Below are 23,319 nucleotides of genomic sequence, written 5' to 3' on the forward strand. Positions count from 1 at the left end.
TTTGAAGTTAAAAAGGGGGCAGGCTTGAAAATAATTGCAACTTATTATGCTTGTTTTAAGAAACAACTCTTTTAAAAACACCGGCAAAAGTGATCTTTTTCTCTTCCCATGTTTTGTAACTGAATAATGATAGAGCTACATGCATTCTTATTTTAAGTTGATCATTTTTAAAGCTTCAAACTTAACATTTAAAGAGATACTGTCAACTTGATGTATTTTAAAATTGCCTATAACAATTCTGTTATCTGACAAGGGACTTTGCACAATGTAACTTGCTTTTTTTCCCGTCTATTTCTGTTACACTGATATTTTAAGGGACTTCTCATAATCAGTTATGTCATTACTAAATGTTTATGCATGGAAATAGTGAAACTAACTGTTGACAAAGTGCTGTCAAACACAAAGAGAACACAATTGTTTTTGCGTGTTTTGTTTTTGGTTTTTTGTTAATTTGCAATTTTTTAATGTTAAGCGTTATGACATAAGTTGTTTGTGGCCCTTTACACAAAAAGATTTTTGAGCTATTGAACATATTGTCATCTGAAAGTAAGATTTTTTTTTTCCATTATGCCTAGAAAGACACAAAAAAAGCATGCCTCTTGTATGAAAAATCCAAAGTTCATATGGAAATGTTGGTCCTACAATTCCTTTTGGAGCTAGCTTTCAAAATAATTATTAATTTCCTTGTGAATTAACCCTTATATTTTTCCAAAACATACAATTCTGCTTGAAAGAATATTTTCATTAAAGATTAGTTTTAAAATGGAAAATTAAGAGAAACTGATAAGACAGACCTAGTAAGCCAATTTCATATCTGGTATAAATCATTGACTTCAGTAGAGTTACATCACAGATTAATTTGACCCATTTTGTTCAAATGAATTAGCAGAATATGAAGAAATACTTTTTTTTGACCAAAAATGTATTCATTAAAAGGTTTTTGTAGTTTTCATATTTAGGCATATGGTTCATTTAGAAGCCTGGTAAATATACATATTAAAACCCTGACATCTCACTAAGATACTACCTCAGATCTTAATCCTTTTGAAAGCCATTTTCACTTCTCTAAGTCCCTGAATATTACATGCAAAAGACTTTATTAATGAACATCTTGGAAAATAAAGGACAGAAAAGATTTTCTTGCTTCAATTCTTGGAGTTTATGATGCACAATATTAATGTTAACTAATAAGTAGTAAAGACAACAAATGGAACACTCTTTGTCCATCAATATGACAAATGTAATGATTCTAAAGTTACTTTCCTTTCTATGAAAAAAATTATTAGAAGAGGATGAAGAAAAACATACTTTTTGGGGACCCTTTTAACTTTACCAAGCATGATTAATGAGTATAGACCTGTTAAGAGACTTAGAGGACCACTTGTTCTTGACAACATTGTGATAATTTTACCAGACTTATAAGTGATGTTTTCTGATATAGGAGAGACAGCAAGCAGTTCAATGGCATCACAAACAATCAACAGAAAAAATGATAACTTGCCTGCTAAGGTATATTTTTTTGCTTTATTATTAATGCACAAAAGGGTAGGCAAGCAGTGGTTAAAATAGTACTGTTCATACTGAAAATAAAAAAGGATACACCTACACTAAAAATAAAGATGGATATTCAGTTTACAATAGACATCTTAATCTATGGGCCTAGATAGAGCATCACCATTTTGTCTGTTGTATTAGATTTTGTACGCATGTAATGACCAAATGACTTTGCACAGTATCACACTGAAGCCTTTTGTTATAGGTTCACATTTGGAAATAATGATAGTGTTGCTTATTCTGTGTTTTATTGTCATATGAGGAACCACTCTGAAGATGAGGTTTTTGTTTTGATGATTTGCTGGAGGGCAATAAAATATTAGTAATTGGGAGACATTAAAACAGTGGTTTGGAGGGCAGTTTTTATTTGTTTCAAATGTCTGATAAGGAATTTGGAACAGTCAGCTTCTTAGGTTGCCACAAGGAACCAGTTTGTTTTTAGTAAATGCCGCAAATATGTGATAGTCTCCATACAAATATTTCCTTTGGGGTTTGAAGCAGTCACAGGTGGTTTTTGTTAGTTGCTCATTTATAGAACTTTCTGTTTAAGAGCCATAATGATTTCATATTATTAGACTGGAAGATCAAGCTTGTTTGAATTTTGTACACATAAAATGTATACTATACATGGATGTTATGTAGTTGATAAGACTGTATTTAAAACTAAGTGATATAAGAACTGATTGCAGTAAAATATTAAACTGACAATGCAATGATAGTTATGTAGTCAGTGTCTGATTTTAAAGCAAGCAATCAATAATTATCACAAGAAAGTAAAGAGCAGTATACTTGGTTGGCTTCCCAGTGAGTTTATAGCATGTGAATAAATGAATAACATAAATATGCAGATGCAGTTGTTTTAAAGTGACACTGTCAAACATTACAGTTCCAAAATTTAACTTAACATAAGAATGTTGTAATCTCAAAGAGATTGTTCTCCAGATTTTCTAATATGTATAAAAACCTATTTTCTCATAGGAAAGCAATCATTGTTATTTGGTCCTATTTATGTATGGAAAGAGCTTTCTCTACTAATCAAGGTTTGGAATGAGATGAAGATATAGTGGGCCTGCTACATATGCAATATTATTACTCTTATACTGGCTATTGTTATACATTGGCCACTACTAGGACAAAGAAATGTTTTTCTTTTTTCCTTTTAGCATCAGCTTGGCTTGGACTTGGAATATAATCGTGGCTGCTGTGGGGTGGCTGTTTTTCTTTTATGTTTTATTAAAAACTTTAAAGCATATGAGTTTCATGACTCGGAGTAATTTTTTTAAATGGAAAATGAAAATCAAGTGTTCTAGCTGCTAGTTAATTCATCAACCCCAACAAGAGTGATAGATTTAGTTTTCAAAATGTCAGGGGATTTAAAAGAAATAAAAATGAAACAATACTGGTGCAAGTGTGATTGTGATTTTTCTTAATTATGGATTCAAGATTAAAAATATCTTCTGGCTTATTTTTATTTTTTAAATAATTATAATAAAATAATCACTTTCTTCTCCAAGAAAATTAAAACCAGCCAAACAAATAGCAACAGTACCTCAGGCTTTTAATGAGCACATAACAATATTCAATTCAACTATATTAGTTGAGCAGGTTATAATAGCCCATAATGCAAGCACTGTCATATTATTGTTTACTTAGGTTGGAGATTTAAAAAAAAGTTGTTACTGTAAACTGACTTCGTATTACTAAGGAAAAACAGTGATTCCGAAGTGAAACACCATTATGTATTTGAAATTTAAATAGCTACTATTTTATTATTTGTATATAAAGTTGAGAACTTTTTGTATTTCAGCAAGCTCCTTTTATATATCACTTGTCCAGAAAAAATAAGTCTAGTATTAGTGATTAGGTTTTTTTGTACATTTGTATTTATGAAGCTGCTGGGCCAAATGAGGACTGTGCAAATTCCTATTGAAACAAACAAACAAAAACAGAAAAAAAAAAGAAATCTGAAATTGTGTATTTGTGTTAAGTCAGAATCAATATCTTTAGGGTGTAGTTATCTTTATTTTAATCTGAACTGTCAGTCAAAAGCCCCCAGCATTAATATGAGACTATGTCCCTTTGTATTCCTTGTATCTGAAAAATGCTAAAAGGATAAAACCATGTTGGTAATATAATTGTATTAGGTTTTTATACTGTTTTACAGTTTAAGATAGAACCAACTTTGCATTTTATTCCTAAGCATTTTAAAAAGTTTTCTGTGTCTCTTTTTTACATTTTTCCAGTAATTGAACTATGGCTTCTATTCTAAAAAGTGACATTGTACAAGTCCATCTTTATTTTTTCTTAGTGAGTTCCAGTTGAAACTTTCTTGGTTTACCAAAAGGAAAAACAAAGTTCACCTGCTCGAAGCCTGATCTAAACTCAGTGGTTTTCCTGATCAAGACAAAGAATTAGAGTGAATCTGTGCTTTTTACAGGTCATGGATTTTAATCAGTAATTAAAATGATTTGAGCCAGATTCTGGTTGTAGTTACACCAGTGCAACCCCATTGCTTCCAACGTGCAATTGAGGTGCCGCGGGTGGCTGTCTCTTGGAACTTAATTAACAATTCTGCTGATGTGCAAGCCAGAATAACATTCTCACAGCTGTGTTTGCTTTGCAGTGTTAGTATGAATATAGTAGTTCAAACTTAAAGCCTGATCCTGCAATCCTTATTCATATGAGTATTGCAATTAAACCACTGAAGCTAAAGGAATGATATCTATGAGTAAAGGATACTTGCAGAAGTAAGTGTTGCAGGTTTAAGCCCATACTTTTGACACTGTCATAAACCTACATGAATCTGAAAGTACAAGTAGTATTGGGTCTGTCAAGTGAGCAGATGCTGTTTTTACACGGTGATTTTTCAGACTAGAACCACATTTTTAACGTGATTAAAAGTTCATTAGGTATATAGAAAAACATAATTAGCAAGGGAAAGGATAGTCATTTAAAAAAGGAACAGGAATGATCATATGTTACCATACTTAAGTTTTTAGCATGTATAATTAATAGATAGTGGTTGTTAATATGTTCCTACAGGCAGTGTTTTCAAGCAAGAGAAAGCATTAGGATGCTTTGCCAAGATGACTGGGTTGCCTTCCATTCTTATCTCATCCATACGTGAACGGATATAACGTGTGTTGTTGGATTTGCAGAACGTGTCATCTGTGACTGAGGTTATGTTGTTAAACTGCAAAACAAAACAAGGATAGTTTGAAAATGTTTCAGCATCAAAACCTAGATGAAAGTATCTGAATCTTACAAATAATTAATTGTCTCTCCTTTTCTTGTTTTTTTATTTTATTGTTTTTTGTTTGAATCTTAAGTTTGTTTGTTTTTAAGTCTTATAAAGGGTTTATTTTATGGGTGCAGTTATTAAGCAGTAATTTTACATTGGTACTGAAATCTAGTACTTTTTGTTGACAAAGGGTTATTCTATTGCTCATTGTGGCCGGGGACTGCCCTTGAAATAGAGAAATCAACAGTGTTTATAGACAAAGTAGTGACAAATTCCAGTATTGCAGTTACAATCAGCCACCAAACAGCTTTAGTGGCTAGGAGACCTTCTATTTTACTTTATTCTGAAGAATTATTTGAAGTCTCAACTACTTTATTGCTTTTTTAATGTTTCAGAGATAGGATGAGCACATGTGCTATGGTGCTAAGTATAGTTAGGTGCATGTCTGTACTAATGTTTAGTTTTCAGTGGAATGTTTTTGGACGATGGTAGCACAACAGTGTGAGCCAAATTGAAAACAAATAATGAAAGAAAGCAAGAGTGGTCTTATTTTAGCTAAATCATTATCTGTGCCCTACAATATCAAAAAAATACTTTGAGACCTGAAGGTGCAGAACACGCAGACTCTCTGGTAAGTTAAGAGGTACAGATTCCAGTGTATTATGTGCGAGATAGAGATATGACAAATTGGTCTGTTTCTGTAGAAAAGAGGAGAAAAAAAAATTAGTGTTGATTTTCCTTGATTACACTGTCAGTAGTTCAGTTCCTCCTGTGCCTGTCTACATGGGCAGCAGGTATAAAAGGCCAGGCGAGACTCAGCCACCCCGGTGCTGCTGCTGGACCCCCGGTTGTGGGGTTTGGCAGGAGAAGTTTTTGCTATATTATACCCCGTGCAGGTTCCTGGGTGGCTGAGGAGGCAGTGTGTGGTATTCGGCTTCCTGGGTTCATCGATAATCTCTCCCGACTCCAGAGAGATTACTGCTGAACCCAGGAAGCTGAGTAGCACATACCGCCCTGGATCCTGCATGGGGGATATCAAAAGCTTCTTCCGGATGAGACGCTTTTCCCTGGGGCAGCTTCGGGTATGGGGAGGGAAGGCGTAGCGGGCAGGCGGGGGGAAGCTCAGGACTTCGGCTGGCCTTGAGCTCCTCCGACCAGGGGGTAGCGCAGGGTTCTGGGTGCGGGGGAAGCACGGGGGGGGGGGTCCAACTGTGGGGGGGGGGGGGCAGAGCCAGGGAATCCACCCACCTCACATGCCTGTCTAACAATAGGTATCAGCATTTTTCTTCTGAATACATACCTTGGCTAATTATATGTCCATAAAGACATCCCATATGAATGTTCTTTTGTTCGAAGTACTGTATGTAATACGCTAACACAGTGGTCTTAACTTTCCAGAGCACTGTACCCCTTTCAGGAGTCTTATTTGTCTTGTGTACCCAAGGTACACCTCACTTCAAAACTACTTGCTAACAAAATCAGACATAAAAATACAAGTGTCACAGCAAACTATTACTGAAAAATTGCTTACTTTCTCAATTGTACCATATAACTATAAAATAAGTCCATTTGAATATAAATATTGTACTTACATTTCAGTGTATAGTATGTAGAGCAGTATAAACAAGTCATTGTCTGTATGAAATTTTAGTTTGTACTTGCTTAGCTAGTGCTTTTTATGTAGCCTGTTGTAAAACTAGGCAAATATCTAGATGAGTTGATGTACCACCTTGGAAGACCTCTGTGTTCCCCCGGGGTACGTGTACCCGTGGTTGAGGACCACTGCTGTAACATACTAAGAAATTGCTTGAACAGGATTTGTTACATTTTTGAGAGATTGAAAAGTTTAATAAAACAAGTTCTCTTAAATTTCAAGCTTTAATGCCATAGCTTTATTTAAGAGTGTTTGAATGTGGCTGTGACTAAAATATCCTCTAGTATTAACCTTCCTTGGGAATTAAACCAATTAATATTGCTTCACATTGTGATTGTAATGATTTGTTATTATTGTTGGTTGTTGCTCTGTTAATGTTTTCCCCCACTTTCCAGAACCATACTTATAGCTGAATACCAAAGTGGGCTATGTCCTTCTTGCGGTGAAGAATTTTGGATCATTACTGGGGTGAGCCGGTGTCATGGTGCTTTCACTGACTCTTCTATTTTGAGTAATCTCTTTTTGCCATATATCATGTTTTTCTGGGTTGCTGTGCCAACAACCTGACATACAAATTCACAATTAGAATCAAATCAAGCCCTGTTGAGTTTAGTTATGTAATCACAGCTTATTATGTAACAATGTAATAGCTCTCCATAGCTACAGAACTATTTCCATACAAAAACTTTAAGGTGAAGTTAAGGCTACAAGTATTTTTCACTAAGAGCCTTATTGGAATTGTTAGTAAACCTGAAGATGCTTAGCTCCATGTTCTCACTTCTCCTACCTGCATTTCACAGACTCTTAGGATACGCCTCAGATCCTCAGAATTCCCAGCATTAGTAGTTTTCTTAGTCCCAGACAAACCATAATAAGCTATTCAGGCCTGGGGTGAACCAATGGAAGCTCATTTAAGATTTAACAGGCCTCCTGAGTCATGTGGGTAGGGGAAAATTGTTCTCTCTTGCAGATAATCAGATTTTCTTCCAAAGCCCTCTTCTTACAGAACTCACATCTATAATGCTGGAGGAGGGAGGTACTGAATAAGAATACAGGTAGCTGTGGGAGACCAGGGTGTCATTTTCCTCCTCTGTAGATCTGAGGTCTTCAGGAAGGACATTTCCTCTGGAAGTACCACAAGGCTTGGAGAGGTTGTTGGTCCTCCTCAAATCTTTTAGGATAAAAACTCTTTTAAGAGTGTCTTATTTCAGGAGCTCCTGTCCAATTCACTTCCTAGTGTGTTAAAAAAAAAATTGAAATTCTGCCTTGGCCCCTGATCTGACCTACCAATTTGGAGGCCAAATGTACTTTTTTTTTATGTTGATTTTAGAAGTGAGGAGGGGCAAAATTGGACTTAAAATGAAACTAATGTTTGCATAATTAGCAGAGCATTGCTGTTGTTCCATATACCTTAAATAAAAAGCATGCTGTTTTAAAAATCTGAAAAACCTCCTATACCTGTGCTCAGAGTCTTACAGTAAAGTTTACAAATATTTAACAAACACTACATCTATGATAATGGTTATTTATCTAAGTTTATGTAAATTACTCCAATTTTTATAACCTGTTACTTACCTTGAAAGCATTTGCTCTGATACCTCTACTCTTAATCCTGTTGTAGTTTGCATTAAATGTAATTAGTTTGGGGGGCAGAACTGGAAGTCTTATCAGTTTATTTTCAGCAAGTGAAAGTTCTTCTAATAACAGAAGCTTTGAAAAGGCACCATCTTCAATTTCTTCTATCCTATTTCCACTTAAATTAATTCTTCTTAACGTAGCTTTATATAAAGGAAACAAAAAAAATTTATTTTTCATGGTATGTAAAATGCAGTAAACCATAATATACTCCTATTATAAGTGGCTCTGGTAGAAATGCTTATAAATATGATTGCCTAACCCTTTGCGTCATAAGTCCCTGTTTTCAGTTTCTTATAACTTTCTCAAACTTTAATTGTTTGGGCTAAAATTCTCCACAAATGCCTTAGGCTGAAAAACACAAAACAAAACAAACAGTTCAGCCACTGCCAAGAGCCAGGCTATGGAAAAATAAGTAGTTTTGCCCAGTTAAAATTATGTAAATCTAACCATTTCATTGAGAAGCTCTAGTGCAGTAGTTCTCAAACTTTTTGTACTGGTGACCCCGTTCACATAGGAAGCCTCTGAGTGTGACTCCCCCTCATAAATTAAAAACACTTTTTTATATATTTAACACCATTATAAATGCTGGATGCAAAGTAGGGTTTGGGTTGGAGGCTGACAGCTTGTGACCCCCCCCCATATAATAACCTTGCAACCCCTGAGGGGTCCTGACCCCCAGTTTGAGAACCCCTGCTCTAGTGCCTCCATCCTTTAGAGGGGAACTTGAAATTTGCCACAGAAGTTGCCCGGGTTTTAGGGATGTCTCTCCTGTCCCTGTGGAAATCCACCCAAATGTGGTCAAGATATGAGCATCTGAAAAACTCTCAGTTCACACACATTCACTCAAGGTTTGTAAAGAGGCTAACAATTAGTGGCTGATCCACACAGAGAATAAAAGCCTACTACTGTTATTGGTTACTTGTTATCTCAAGTGATAGAGATCTGTGTTGTGGATCTAAGGGTCCTGTTCCAGATGACCACCTATGTGGGGGGTCAGGAGGGTGCCACTTGATGTAGTTTCTATTTTTTCTGTTTGTTTTAAAAAATAAGGAAATTACATTGAAGAAAACTGTTAAAAGAATAATAAGGTTGCCAAGTTAAACACTCAAAATTTGGAAATGCCATAATAGTAGCTGCCTGTGTAACGTTAATTCAGTCCCCTTGATGTGTATGTTCACTTTAATTGAACACACAGATTCCAAGAGGTTTATTCTATCCCCTGATAGGGTGAATATAAGTAAAAAGGCATGTGAATTTACAACAAAGATGTCCTTCCAAATGTTAATTAGTCATTGAAGTTAAATAGGTAAGTAGAAACAAAAGCAGTCTTTAAAGTCTGACAAAATCCCCTCTCTTTTCTCTCTACACTGTTGGCCTTAGTACTGTCACCTAAGTTATATAGTCATTATGTCTTTCAGCCAAGAACATACTTGAATTTCTACGGTAAAAGATGAGCATAAAAAAAATTAAGTAAAATAAACTTTCCAGGCCTTCTTCATATTTCCAGAAGAATCACAAAAAGGACCAAGCCCAGTTCTTAAGACAAATGCTTTTAAAGTCACTTTCAACAAAGGGGAGAATAGATAATACTGCATATGAACAAAGAGATTGACTTGACAGTGTAAGAGAAATCTTAACTTGTAGAATTTCTTTACTTTTGAGAGCTTGGTATTTAATTTAAACACTTAGCATTGCATTAACGGTGACATGCTTAACTTTAGTTAAGACCAGGTTTCTCTGCTGTATGTCCCTACTAATTAGTTAGGGAGAGTGGGGCAATCAGCACAGAAAAAGGTTTAAACAAATAAAAGTGTATATTTTCTTTGCCTCTCTGAATTCCTCGTGATACTTTATGGTTCCTTTAAGACAGCCCAGATTGAGACACAACACTACTTATGTGGTTCATAAAAAGAAAAGGAGTACTTGTGGCACCTTAGAGACTAACCAATTTATTTGAGCATAAGCTTTCGTGAGCTACAGCTCACTTCATCGGATGCAGACTAACACGGCTGTTACTCTGAAATGTGTGGTTCGTGGTATTTGTGAATTAGGGTAACCAGACATCCCGATATTATCTGGACTGGGAGCTTTGTCTTATACATTCAACTATGTTCCCCTCGCTCCCCCGCCAGCCATAGATTAGGCTTAGCTAGGTTTTCAGATTTGCTTTTACAATTCTTTTCTAATAGTAGTGTGTTATATATAATACATATTAATGCAATGATGGAGTTCAACAATGAATATGAAATGTATCTTGTTTTGGTATTGACACCCTCCCCCCATTCCATATGCAAGGAAGAATTTAACTTTAAACTATAAGTACATATCACCTAATCAAAAAGATTGAAGTCTAAATATACTTACGAATATCAGCAAAATCTGAGACTGCCACTCTCTTTATTTTGTTGAATCGTGCATAAAGGTAGGCTGTTTCCTTTGGCAGAGGGGGAATAGCAACAATATCAATTTCTTCACAGTATACCGATCCACTTAAACACACACACAGCAGACAAGTGGCCAAATCTGCAAACAAAGAATTTGATTTTCTTGTATCAGTAGAAAGCTAAAAGATTGACAATCTTTAATACAAAACATAGAATTTCACTGAGTTAAGGTTTGTCGTCTTTCAGGATTTTATATATTTGTTCTCAAGGTAGTATGGTCAAAAAAGATGTCATGGTCATCAAATCCTTTCTCTTAGAAAAAACATTCCTTGTATTGAGAATTGCACTTTTCTACTTACACATTCTAGCTTCCTTTTTCTAATCTGTTCCTGAAGCACCATTTTTCAGAGTTACTCAGCTATGTTATTGAATTGGTTTGCAATCATTACAGCTGTGTAAGCATTCAGTATAATTGATTGTAATGTCACTCGCCTTCCTTAAAAATGATTGCTTTCAAAGTTGAACTTATGTTAGAAAAAAAAATCTTAGAAAAGCAAAAGCTTCCATGTGAACCAGTCAAAGAGTGAGACCATAAATCACCCTACATCTTATGAGCATGGCCTATGTGCTCTGTACAAGCTGTACATAAATACTTCAAGAGTCTTGGATCCTGTGGCAGATTAGAAATTGCTGGCCAGTTTGATTTACATCAAAAAATATAGGTAATGAATTAATTTATTAAATGAAAAAAGTGAATTTAATATCCTAGGACTTTATTAATTGTATTTACATTGTCACTGCTGTTTTAATTTACATTGTGCCAAAGATTTTTATATTAACATAAGTGCATTTTAGAAGTTTGTATAGGTAAAGTTGAAGATTTTGTTGAGTAGGGAAATACTTGGCGCTTTTGGCTCATTGGGAGACATTTTGGGAAATGAGGGAAATGTCCATTTACTGGTTGTGTCTGCTAAATTAATTAGCAGTGAAATACTTAATGTTGATGTTGACTTTATCTTTAGGCTTCAGAAAACTCATTTGCTATAATGGGGCAGTTTGTGCCTTTGACCTTTCATTTCAGATATTCTCAAGATGAAAACTATCAATTTCTAGTTTTGCGTTTTCAAGGCTGGAAAGAGACATGTATAAGAACAGGAGAATATTTGGATTCTCGAGCACAATTCTGTAGCAAAGGATGCTAAGGCAAATTGCACATTCATGAAATCATGGAATATTCAGGCCTTGCCTCAAAGTTGCAGCTTTGAATTCAATTGTGCTACAACTTTTGTTAGTTCTAATCTCTAACTCTTTGTGGTATTGAAACTTTTAGTCATCTTCTACATATATCTGCATCTGGTGCATAGGTGGTACTTGTCTTTTTGCTGTCCACCTAACAAAGAAGTTCCTTCTAGATCAATTGGCAGTTTTTGATACTCATAACTAATGAAGTCCTGATGAAATGGCTGGTAGGTATGGGCAAGCTGAGAATTGGTAAGTCTTCAGTTATTTCTTTCCATTGAAAGGTTCCTGAGGTTAATACTGGACCCCATTCATTAGCCTTGCATTCAGTCTTTTGCCTGTGATTTCAGATTTCTACCCTTAGACTCCTTTTGCTCATTTTGTATGTGAATACAGGAAATAGTGTAGTGGTTGGAGAAGCAGTGCATGACTCTTTCATTGGAGCTGGAGGGTGTACTCCTAGCTTTGCTCACTGTTGGATGAGAACTAATTGGCAGATGATTCATTTCAGAGAATGTTGGTTGGCTGGGGAAATGTCTATAGATGGTGGAGGCTATAATTATTCCTTGATTAAAAGATTTTTATAGATTTGCAACTTGAGGGTCTTGTTAAATCATTGTTTGATCGTGATTTCTAGATAGAAGTCGTACCCAAGAGTGGTTCATTTAATTTATTTTATTTTTGGCAAGGAGTTGGGGGCGGGGTTATTTGTGTTTTTAGGGAGGTGGGGTTTTTATTATTTTTTATTGTATTTATTTTTTCCTTTCACATGTGGATCACATCATGGTTAATTACAGAAAAGCTATTGTGGGGATACACTTGAAAACTACTGGGAAACTTGAGCTAATGGAGAATGTAGCTGCGGAAACCTTAACGGTGATCCTTTTGTGGAGTGTATTGTGCCAAATTAATTTGGATTCTACTTAATTTCTGGATGCATTTCAAGGTATTGATTGTAACGTATAAACTCTGTCAAGTTAAGCTCTGTCTAGCTACAGTACAGACATAGTCTGCTCCTCTCTGAAGTTGAAGTGCTGAGAGCAGATAGCTCTCCATAGAAGTCTCTCTACTTTTTCACTTCACCCGTTGTCTAGTCATGCCATAAAATAGACAGCAGGAAATGGATGTGGTGTAATTAGACTGCAATTTTATTCACTGAAGATAGCTGAAAGAACCCTGCAATAAATTGTATAATTCAGGTCATGATTATTTCCTTAATCACTTCCACATAATCCACAATCTGGTCCCAACCATCCTGTTGTGGGGCTAGAAAAGGAGAGGTATTGGCTACCTGCTGTTCCAGATGTAGGAGTCCCAACGCTCCCTCTTACACAGGTCCGTAAGGGATCCTTTCTTTCAAATCCTTTGCCAGTCCATTTTATCTGATAACTGTATCTGTTCCATAACAGTTATCTACGCTGGATATCTGGCACAATTATTACTTATGAAGTTGTGACATTATAACCTAATCCCCACCCCCAAACTCAAACACACACACCCTACTGAGTCCCAGACCTACTGGGAGGAAGGCAAAAAAAATCACCCCACCCTGTCTTGGACAATCTGGTGGTGAGGGAAAAATACCTTTCCAAAAAGGGCGACTACAGTAATGCCTACAGCCGGCCGTATAGAAATCCAATTATTTTGCAAATGTTATGGGTGGTGAGTGGGAGCTGCCAGCCTGATCCAGGTTAAAGACAGCTTCTCTGTGGGTGTGTGGGTTCCTAACACCCTCCTTACATTCCAGTCTGCAGAAAGGGCAGTGACCCCTCCACTGACCTGTCCCTGTTCCCCTTACCTATTGTTGAGAGAGAGTCCTTAAAGGGTAATATCTCTTTATGTCTGGCCAGCCAGCAAAAGACTCCCCTCATACAAGCTGCGGTGAGCACGTTTCACTTCAACATGAATTAGTTACCTTATTTTTGCCTGATTGTCTAGTTCATATTGTTAGCTTTATTATGCTTTCATTTGACCATTCAATATGTGTGTTTGCCTAGAGGATGTGATAGGAGCATCAGATAAACTGGGCTGCATGTATTCAGAATGTATCTGGAGCTTCTTTAAAATTTTCACACTGGAGTTAGCAGAAATCCCACTGAGCTCATGAAAACCTTGTTTATGAATGAAAAGATGAGTGCTATATGCAGTTTTCCTTTACTAAACTCTTATTTTTTTTCATGTGAAATATTTTCTTTTAGGAAGCTTAATATTGTAACACTTCTATAACTTACCTGTATCTTTGGTTGGTGGTACTTTAGGTACACTCTCATCTCTCTGCAGTTCCAGCTGTATGTTAGAGTCAGGAGAAACAATCATGTCATCTTTTCCCTGTAAGAACAAAGGTAATAAAAATGAAGAGTTCATGAAAGGCAAACCATTAAACCAAACCATTAAAGTCAAACTTTAATATTGTACTACTGTTTAAAATGTGCTGCTTGCTATTCTCATAATGAATACTTCTAACTGAAAGGAATTAGAGAAAAATATTGTTTATTTGCATTTGGACAGCATTTGATATATACCCAGTTTCCCCTTTTGTTTGTGGGTTTCGTACACAGAGAGGAGAAAGAGAAGCATTTCTTAAATAATAGGAAAACATTATAAAACAACAAATAATGAGGAGGAGGAGAATATGAAACAGGAGTATACCTGAAACTGCTCTTAACTTAGTCTTAGAAATTGACTAGATTTAAATTGGCCTTAAACATCAGCATTCAAAAGACTATTTGCAAATAGATAACAATCCTAATACACTGAGACCATCTATATATAGTACATAAATAGTCTTAGTAAAATAAAATACTCTTCCGAATAAAAAGTCAGTGAGAATTTTTCTCCTGAAACATTAAACGTGCTAACATCTTTTATCAAGTGTATGTAAACTTTACTTTCCAAACCTATCCCCTTGCAGATATTTGCCCCAGTTCAGCAAGGTACTTTAACCTGGTGACTAAGTGTGTGTCATTCCCTCAGTAATGACTAGTTGACATAGAGGAAGATAACATATTATTGCTATTAGTTACTCCATTAGCTTAGTTGGTAGAGGTCTCTGATTAATGGAATGATGTCTGGTTGGAGGGAGGTCTCAAGTGGAGTTCCATAGGGATCTTTGCTGGGTCCGGTGTTGTTTAACAGCTTTGTTAATGAACTGGATGTAGGAATAGAAAGCATACTGATCAAATTCACGGATGAGACAAGGCTAGGGGGAATTGCCAACACTTTGGAAGATCGAGCCAAAACTCAAAGGGATCTTGATAACTTGGAGAAATGGGCTATAGGCAACAAAATGAAATTTAACAAAGACAAAGGTGCTACACTTAAGGAAGAAAAACCAAATGCACAGATAAAGAATGGCGGATAACTAGATTGGCAGCAGCACTGCTGAGAAGGTTCTGAGAGTTGTGGTGGATCACAACCTCAACCTGAGTCAGCAATGCAATGCTGTTGCCAAAAAAAAAAAAAAAAGCAAATGCAATTTTGGGTTGCACTAACAGAGGCATAGCATGCAAATCACCATGGGAGGCGATAGTACCGGTCTACTTGGCTCTGGTTAGGCCTCAATAGGAATATTGTGTCCATTTTTGGTCACCCATGTATAGAAGAGATGTAGAGAAACAGGAAAGGATCCAGAGGCGAGCGACCAAGATGATCAAAGGGATGGAATGCAAGCCAAATGAGCAAAGGCTGAAGGAACTGGTCCATGTTTAGTTTGGAAAGAGGAGATTAAGAGGGGAGATTATAGCAGTCTTCAAATGCTGGAAAGGCTGCCATAAAAAAGATGGAGAAAAGTTATTCTCTCTCACCAGAGAGGGCAGGGCAAGAGGCAGTTGGTTCAAACAACAGCATAGCAGATTTAGATTAAATTTCAGGAAAAACTTTCCAACTGTAAGAACAGTTGGACAATGGAACAGACTGCCTAGGGAGGTTGTGGAAGCTCTTTCACTGGAGGTTTTCCAAAGAGGCTCGATAGCAATCTGTCTTGGATGGTTTAGACAAAACAAATCCTTCATCTTGGCAGGGGGTTAGACTAGATGACCCTTGCGGTCACTTTTAACCCTATAGTTCTGTGATTCTAAGAAAGATCCTTGACTCTACTCCTATATTTTGTCTTCCCTCCCTTTTGCACATTGGTGCAGCTTCCAAAAAGGACTGAAGCTATGGAGGCACAGGCAAGATTTGCACATAAGTATTTAAAAAAGAAATTGCCTTTTTATATATAAAATCTGGTGCCATCTGACAACTTTCTCCTCCCTCTGAAAAGTCACTAACTCAACGCTCTGAAGCACACTAAGGGTCACTCCAAATAGCTGAAGGTTTATTTTAAACACAAAGAGGTGGTGTTTGATCCTGGTTGTCATTAGTTAATTGCAGTAAGTTAATAGGCTTCATCATAGTTATTCACTTCAGAGAATTTTTATAATCAGTCCAAGCCTTAATGAATTAAAACTGCTGATATGAGTAACAATAACTGTGAATTACAACTTGCAATGTGAATGAAATATTGATATCTTTACACACATCCTAAAAAAACTAATCTTCAAACCTTTATTATGAACTTCAATTATATTATAATAGAAAAAATTCATGGTGCTACACAGATATAATGAACACATCTTAAACTGCTGAGTTAGCATTCTTCTTTTTTCATTACTTGGTATCATTCTCTGTCCTGGAATTTACATGAACCAGTTTACTGCCCCTATTCCTCCCATTTTTAAGTCATTCTTCGAAACTTTCAGATGTCCTTCCTCTTCCTTAAATAACTTAATTGGCCCCATGCACCCAATAAGCAAATTTATATTGGGCCCCATCTCCTTTGTTGCTGTCCCTGATGCACAGAAGGCTCCCCAACTGTACCTTATCTCCCCACTCCTCTTAAAAGAGCTCTGGCTTTGTGCTTTGCTCCTCTTCCTGCTCCCAACCTATGAAAATAGTCATGGACCAATCTCTGCCCTGCCCTTTGCCTCCATTTTTCCTTCTTTGAAAAATGTAGGGTCTCAAGTTACTTGATTCCTCCTCTCCTTCCTCTTAAAAATCAACTGGTAGCATCTAGGCTACGCTGGTTTAGTCCATCCTGTTAAAGAAGCACCATGGTAGGGCTAGAGTTCTCCTTGATCCTCTTTTCAGACTTAACTGTTCCAAAAAACAAACAGAAAACTGGAAACACACCCACTGACAAAGCTGAACTCCACGCTGAACTGTCTCATTTTGTTGGCTGATAAGCCCTGCCCCCTTTGTTCTGAGTGTTTGCTTTTAATTTTTAAGTAATAATTGTTGATCAAAACAAATTCTTTCTTTTGTAGAACATTAAGCTTAGTTGACTCTGTAGGTAAAACAGTACATATGTACATGCAGGTTTATGGAGATAAGAGTTAATTGTGAAAATTAAATTAAATCAAAAAGGATTGACATTTTTTCTTTTTTCTAATTTAGTATTTGTGTTGACAGAATGGAGTTGTGCATCCAAAGAGAAAGCTAATAACATACAGTATGTTATGGTTTCAAATAATAAATGTTATAATCATTTTCATCTCAATGCTCATCTGAAGAATATACTATATTCACTTTAAAGAAAGGCTTTACAGTGGTGATCACTTACACCACTTTAGTAAGGGTCTGTTAGCATTCCTGTTAAAAATCAGTATTCTCTGTTTATAACTGAGTTTAAATACATTGCTACAGATTGAAATTGGCCATATGAAACCAGATTTTCAATTGGGCATGTACAAAAGTGATAGGCCAGAAAAAAATGTGGTTGCATGTTTTGATTAGGTTCAGTGGTAGAAATAGTCAGGAAGCAAATAGTCACAAATGATTGGGCCTTTTAAATTATTGATCTATTTTACCTCTTGTGTTTTTTTTATTTGGAATTTTGGAACATATTTAGACATAATTGTAGCATATAAGGAACTATTTTATTTTTTTCTTGCAAGGAAAAATTTGTCTGTGGAAAACTGATTTGATGGAAATAATGACTAGCTGCATTCCTAAAACTTTATTATGCAGAGTGGCGTATAGACTTTGCTTAATTATATGCACTGTGTATATGGAATTTGATTTGGGCATTTGAATCAGTCAAATACATAACTGCTGACATTTCCCGCATTTACATATATGCCTTCTCATTTTGCTGTATGGTCATGAAGTAATCTGCCTCTTATCAAAATAATTTAAAATTGCATATCATTTGATGCTTTGCCTGCTTATATTAAGCTTTAGTCTTTTCAGTAATTTTGTAAAGGCTGTTGACTTCTTAGGTAGCTATCAGTTTGTCATACATCTAGTTTAAGTGGTCTCCAGTCCTTTTGTTCGTGTGAATCAATGTTTTAATTGCAAAAAAACAACAATTCTTTCATTACTATGGTAACCAAATAAACCCAGGATATAGAAATGATTCACACAAATTTAGAATAAAGCAAAGATCTACTGTATGCTTTAAGTTAACAGCTGAACTATTGGAAGAAAGATGAAGTGAGAGGAATTAATGTAAAAACAAGTAAGATAAGACTTGATTGTATAATTGCTGCAATCCATAACCTATACTGATGGAGTAGAGGTGGTAGATGAGTCATTTCTAGCACAAATAGCAGAAATATCCAAAACACAAGATCTGGTAATAAAGGGGGACTTAATTATTGAGACATCTGTTGGAAAAGTAGTACAGCAAAACACAAAATTTCCAATAAGTTTTTGGAATGTATTGTTTCAGAAAGCAGACAAAATAACCAGGGGAACAGCCATTTCAGACTTGATTCTGACCAACATGGAAGAATCAGTTACACATCTGAAGGTAGAAGGCAATTTGGCTGAAAGTGGTTGTGAAATAATGGATTTCATGTTTCTAAGGAAAGGAAGAAGTGAAAGTGGCACAATAAAGACAATGTACTTCAAAAAAGCAGACCTAATGAACTTAGACAACTGGCAGGTAAGATCCCATGGGAAGAAAATCTAAGGGATAACGGAGTTCAGGATATCTGGCAGTTTCTCAAAAAGGCAATATTAAAGGCATAACTGCAAACCAAAATATGGAAAGAACAGGTTAAAGAGTATTTAGATAAGTTAGATACATTCAAGTTGGGAAGGACAGATCAAATTCATCTGAGGGTACTTAAGGAACTAACTGAAGTAATCTCAGAAACATTAGCAATTACCTTTGAGAACTTATGGAGGATAAATGAGGTTCCAGAGAACTAGAGAAGGGCAAACATAGTACCTATCTTTAAAAAGAGAAACAAAGAGGACAAGCAGCTTAACTTGGACACTTGGAAATAAATATACTGGAACAAATTATTAAACAATCAGTTTGTAAGCACCTAGAGAATAATAGGGTTATAAAGACTAGCTACCGCGGATTTGTCACAAACAAATCATGCCAAACCAACCTAATTGTCTTCTTTGACAGTGTTACTGGCCTAGTGAACGGGGCGGAGCAGTAGATGTTGTATATCTTGAATTTAGTTAGGCTTTTGGCACAATTCCACATGACATTTTCATAAGTAATCTAGGGAAATGTGGTCTAGATAAAATTACTTTAAGGTGGGTGCACAAGTGGTTGAAAGACCATCCTCAAAGAGTAGTTATCAATGGTTTGCTGTCAAACTGGGAGGGTGTATCTGGTAGGATCCCACAGGGGTGAGTGCTGGGTATAGTGCTATTCAATATTTTCTTTAGTGATATGGATAATGGAGTGAAAAATATGCTTATAACCCCAAGCTCAAAGGGGTTGCAAGCACTTCAGAGGAAAGGGCTAGAATTCAAAATGATCTTGACAAATTGGAGAATTGGTCTGAAATCAACAAGATAAAATTCAGTAAAGACAAGTGCAAAGTACATCACGAAAGAAGGAAAAATCAAATGGGGAATAACTGTCTAGGTAGTAGTACTGTAGAAAAAGATCTTGGAGTTACAGTGGATCACAAATTGCATGAGTCAACCGTGTGATGCAGTTGTGAAAAAGGCTAATATTCTATGGTGCATTATCAGGAATGTTGTATGTAAGACATGGGCGGTAATTGTCTCATTCTCCTCAACATTGGGGAGGCTTCAGCTGGAGTACTGTGTGCAGTTCTTGTCACCACACTTTAGGAAAGATGTGGATAAATTGGATAGTCTCCAGATAAGAGCAACAAATGATAAAAGGTTTAGAAAATCGGACCTATGAAAAAAACCCTTGAGAAAAGAAGACTGAAGTCCCATGAAGGTAGGACAAGCAGTAATGGGCTTAATCTGCAGCAAGGGAGATTTAGGCTAACTATTATGAAAAACTTTGTAACTATAAAGTTAAGTTCTGAAATAGGTTTCCAAGAGAGGTTGTGGAATCCCCATCATTGGAAGTTTTTAAGACCAGGTTGGACAAACACCAAATAGGGATGATTTACATGTTTTTGGTCCTGCCTCAGTGCAGGGGGCTGGATTTGATGCACGTCAAGGTGCCTTCTAGCCCTGCGTTTCTATGATTCTGTGATCACTACTGCATTCTCTGAGCTGGTATAGCTGACTCGCCCTCTTTTGCTGCTTATGTTAGAAAATAAGTTTCATAGTTAGCAATTAGGCTTGCCTTAAGTAAAAAATAACTTAAAAGCCTCTTAATATTTGGAAATTGCCACTGCAAATGTGTATACGTACCATGGAAGTTTTCCTCTGGCAGTTAGCATTAAGCATTAATTAAACAAATTAGCTTTCCTTCAGCCTGTGTGATCCCAGCTGTACATAAGAATGTAAGAATGGCTATACTGGGTCAGACCAATAGTCTGTCTAATCCAATACCATGTTTTCCTACAGTGGCCGGTGCCAGATGCATCAGAGGGAATGAACAGAACAGGGCAGTTTATCAAGTGGTTCACGTCTGTCGTCCAGACCCAGCTTCTGGCAGTCAGAGGTTTAGAGACATCCAGAGCATGGGATTGCGTCCCTGACACCCTTAGCTAATAGCCATTGATGGACCTATGCTCCATAAACTTCTTTAATTTTTTTTCAAACCCAGTTATGCATGGTGCATATCAAAAGAACTCTCACCTCTTAGCTCCATTCATGAGTAGTCTGAACAGAGCTATGAGATTTGTATTTTAGGTTGGCACTTTGTACTAAATCTTCCTTCCTTTTCTTGAGTATATCTCTTGTTGAGTACCTGACTTCCTGGGCATCAGGATTGACAGTAGCATCACTCACAATTTGTCATTCGGGGGTGCTGAGGAGTGTTGTAGTGCACGCTTTCTTCTCTATCCCCCTCAGCCCACACAAACAGAGTACTGATATTGCAGTGGACTCCCTAGTGTTGCTTGGTAGGATACAGTTGCTCAGAGCTATTACAGACTATCAGTTAAAAAAACAAAAGTGGCATTATATTACAATTGATTGTGTTCCAGCTTGAAAGAACTGCTATGGTTTATGATGACATATTACATATACGGTACATACTTTCATGAAAGTGTTTCAAGTGCTACTATAATATCAAAACAAACAAACAAAACTCGTGAATTAAGACTAACTACATCCTGATTTTCAAACTTTGGCTCACCTTGTTGTCTTTTGGACATGACATGTCCTTTTGAGACCTCTGAAATACCAGGGCACGTCAGGATAAGGGATCTAAGAATGGTGTGTCAGCCATCAATTTTGTGATTGCCTATATTCTCTAGGTTTCTCAGACCCTTAATGAAAACCATAGTTAAGAAAGCTTTTGTGATTTTATTTTTGCTTTGCTTCAATTTTTAGGTGATCCACCTTTTCCCTACCATTTCAAGAGTTTTCTGTAAAATGTGTATACATGCATCTGATAACTAATTCATTCATAATGCTTGTCAGGTTTTTAAAAGATTATATAGCTAATTTATAATATAAATGAAATACCTTTTTCTTTATTGCATCCTGGGATTTGTCTTCATAATCTTGTTTAAACAGTTCTTCGAAAATGTCTGTATCATACTCATAAAGATTGAGTGACTCTTGTTGAATTGGAGGTACTAACTTCACCAAAGGCACAAAGAAAAATAAAAAAAACATAGTCTGGAAAGTCGTCATTTTAGCAGAGAAAATGTGTCTGGCTTTTTCTGAGCTGGAGAAGAAATGGTAGTGTTGACTATCGAGAACACTTTCTTTGTGACTGGAAATAAAAATGCAATCTGTCAAAACAATATTTAAAGCCTAGAGGACTTGTTGGCAGGGATTTCTAACGCATAAGAAACAGGGATCAACTTTTAACTCTTGGTATTCTTTAATTAAATGTTAGCCCTATAAAAATCTGCACTTAACAGCAAAAGATATATTAAAAAGTAATAAATAAAAGCTTACTAGTTTCCAAATAATGAAGGCAATGCTAACCTCATTGTCGTCACTTACATTTAGCAAGATATCATATTTCTTTCATTTTTGTTTGATAGCCAGAAAATTTTGTTAAACAGTATTTAAAATACTTGGCAAGCATGTGGTTGAATTGTTAAAAACAAAAAGACCGAATCTTATTTTGAAGTTCAAAATAATGATTTTCAAAGCTAACTTAAAATAAGAAATTTGTGGTCGTTTGTTTATGGAAACTTTGGATTTGAAAATGAACAAAACAAAAATGCGTATAATTTTTTTTAAAATTGAGAGGACTTAGTTGTACCCCTTACTGAAAAAAGCAAGAAGTAATAAGTTTCTAAGTAAACTTGAAAGGTTTCTACTGTACTTTCCCAATGAAATCGATACAGTAGTTACTTTAGTTAAAACTGTTTTAGATGAACTGTGGATTAAGATGTTTTCTTACAAAAGAACACCTACCGTTGTAGCAGAGTTTGAGTTTTCCTGTGATTTTCTTCAGTATAGATATTCTTATCTATGCATTAATCCCATGTGGCTGAATAAGAGAATAAAGCTGTGGTTTATTTCCAAGATGCTGAAACGAACAGTACTTCAGAGATTGTCAGCTTTAAACACTTCCCATGAGGTAAAGAAGGCTGTGCTAGCATTCTTTCCCTTGGGTGAGAGGTAATATTCTGGAGCAGGGGGTTGTACTCAGAATAATTTTAATAAGTGGTAAATCAGCCTAGTTCATCTAACTTGGAATATTATCTACTAAAACTGGTCATATTCAATGTGTATTGCTCTACCATACCTAATCATTTCACCTCTTTTTATTAAATAAAATATTAATTTATGAAATGAAGACCTATGTATCAAGTCATATGTTTTTCATTTTGTCTAATATTTTAGCTAAGAGACAAAGGAGCTGCTTTCTGACTGAGACAAAGATAGAGTACATATGTTTGGGCCTATCAGAGGGGTAGCCGTGTTAGTCTGGATCTGTAAAAGTGGCAAAGAGTTCTGTGGCACCTTATAGACTAACAGACGTATTGGAGCATAAACTTTCGTGGGTGAATACCCATTTCGTCAGATGCATGTAGTGGAGCCACAGAACTGTTTGCCGCTTTTATATGTATTCAATATTAGTCACATTTATGAACAGTAAAATGTTGCATTACAACATGTATTTAGAGAAGGTCCAAGTTTTAAACATGAAATGCAAGTTTGTCAGCATTAGCAGATTCAGACTTTTTCTGTACTTTCCGTTTTGATACTTTCTCCTAGTGATATTACGATTAACACAAAAATATACAATTTATGTGTTTTTA

General features: G+C 36.0%; 2 protein-coding genes across 3 annotated transcripts in view; one reads left to right on the forward strand and one right to left on the reverse strand.

Annotated features, from left to right (window-relative positions):
• CENPP (centromere protein P) overlaps positions 1–23,319 on the forward strand; it is a 315,918-nt gene that overhangs the window by 39,749 nt on the left and 252,850 nt on the right. The window lies entirely within an intron of this gene.
• OGN (osteoglycin) lies at positions 1,506–22,639 on the reverse strand. The gene is made up of 7 exons (XM_048858369.2): positions 22,469–22,639; positions 21,560–21,812; positions 13,942–14,038; positions 10,452–10,610; positions 8,025–8,227; positions 5,398–5,493; positions 1,506–4,747 (listed from the first exon to the last, which is right to left on the reverse strand). The coding sequence occupies exons 2-7, from the start codon at positions 21,728–21,730 to the stop codon at positions 4,580–4,582; spliced, it is 894 nt and encodes a 297-aa protein (XP_048714326.1). The 5' UTR covers positions 21,731–21,812; positions 22,469–22,639; the 3' UTR covers positions 1,506–4,579.

This window comes from Caretta caretta, chromosome 7, assembly GCF_965140235.1.
Source record: "Caretta caretta isolate rCarCar2 chromosome 7, rCarCar1.hap1, whole genome shotgun sequence".
In the NCBI taxonomy this organism is placed as follows: Eukaryota; Metazoa; Chordata; order Testudines; family Cheloniidae; genus Caretta; species Caretta caretta.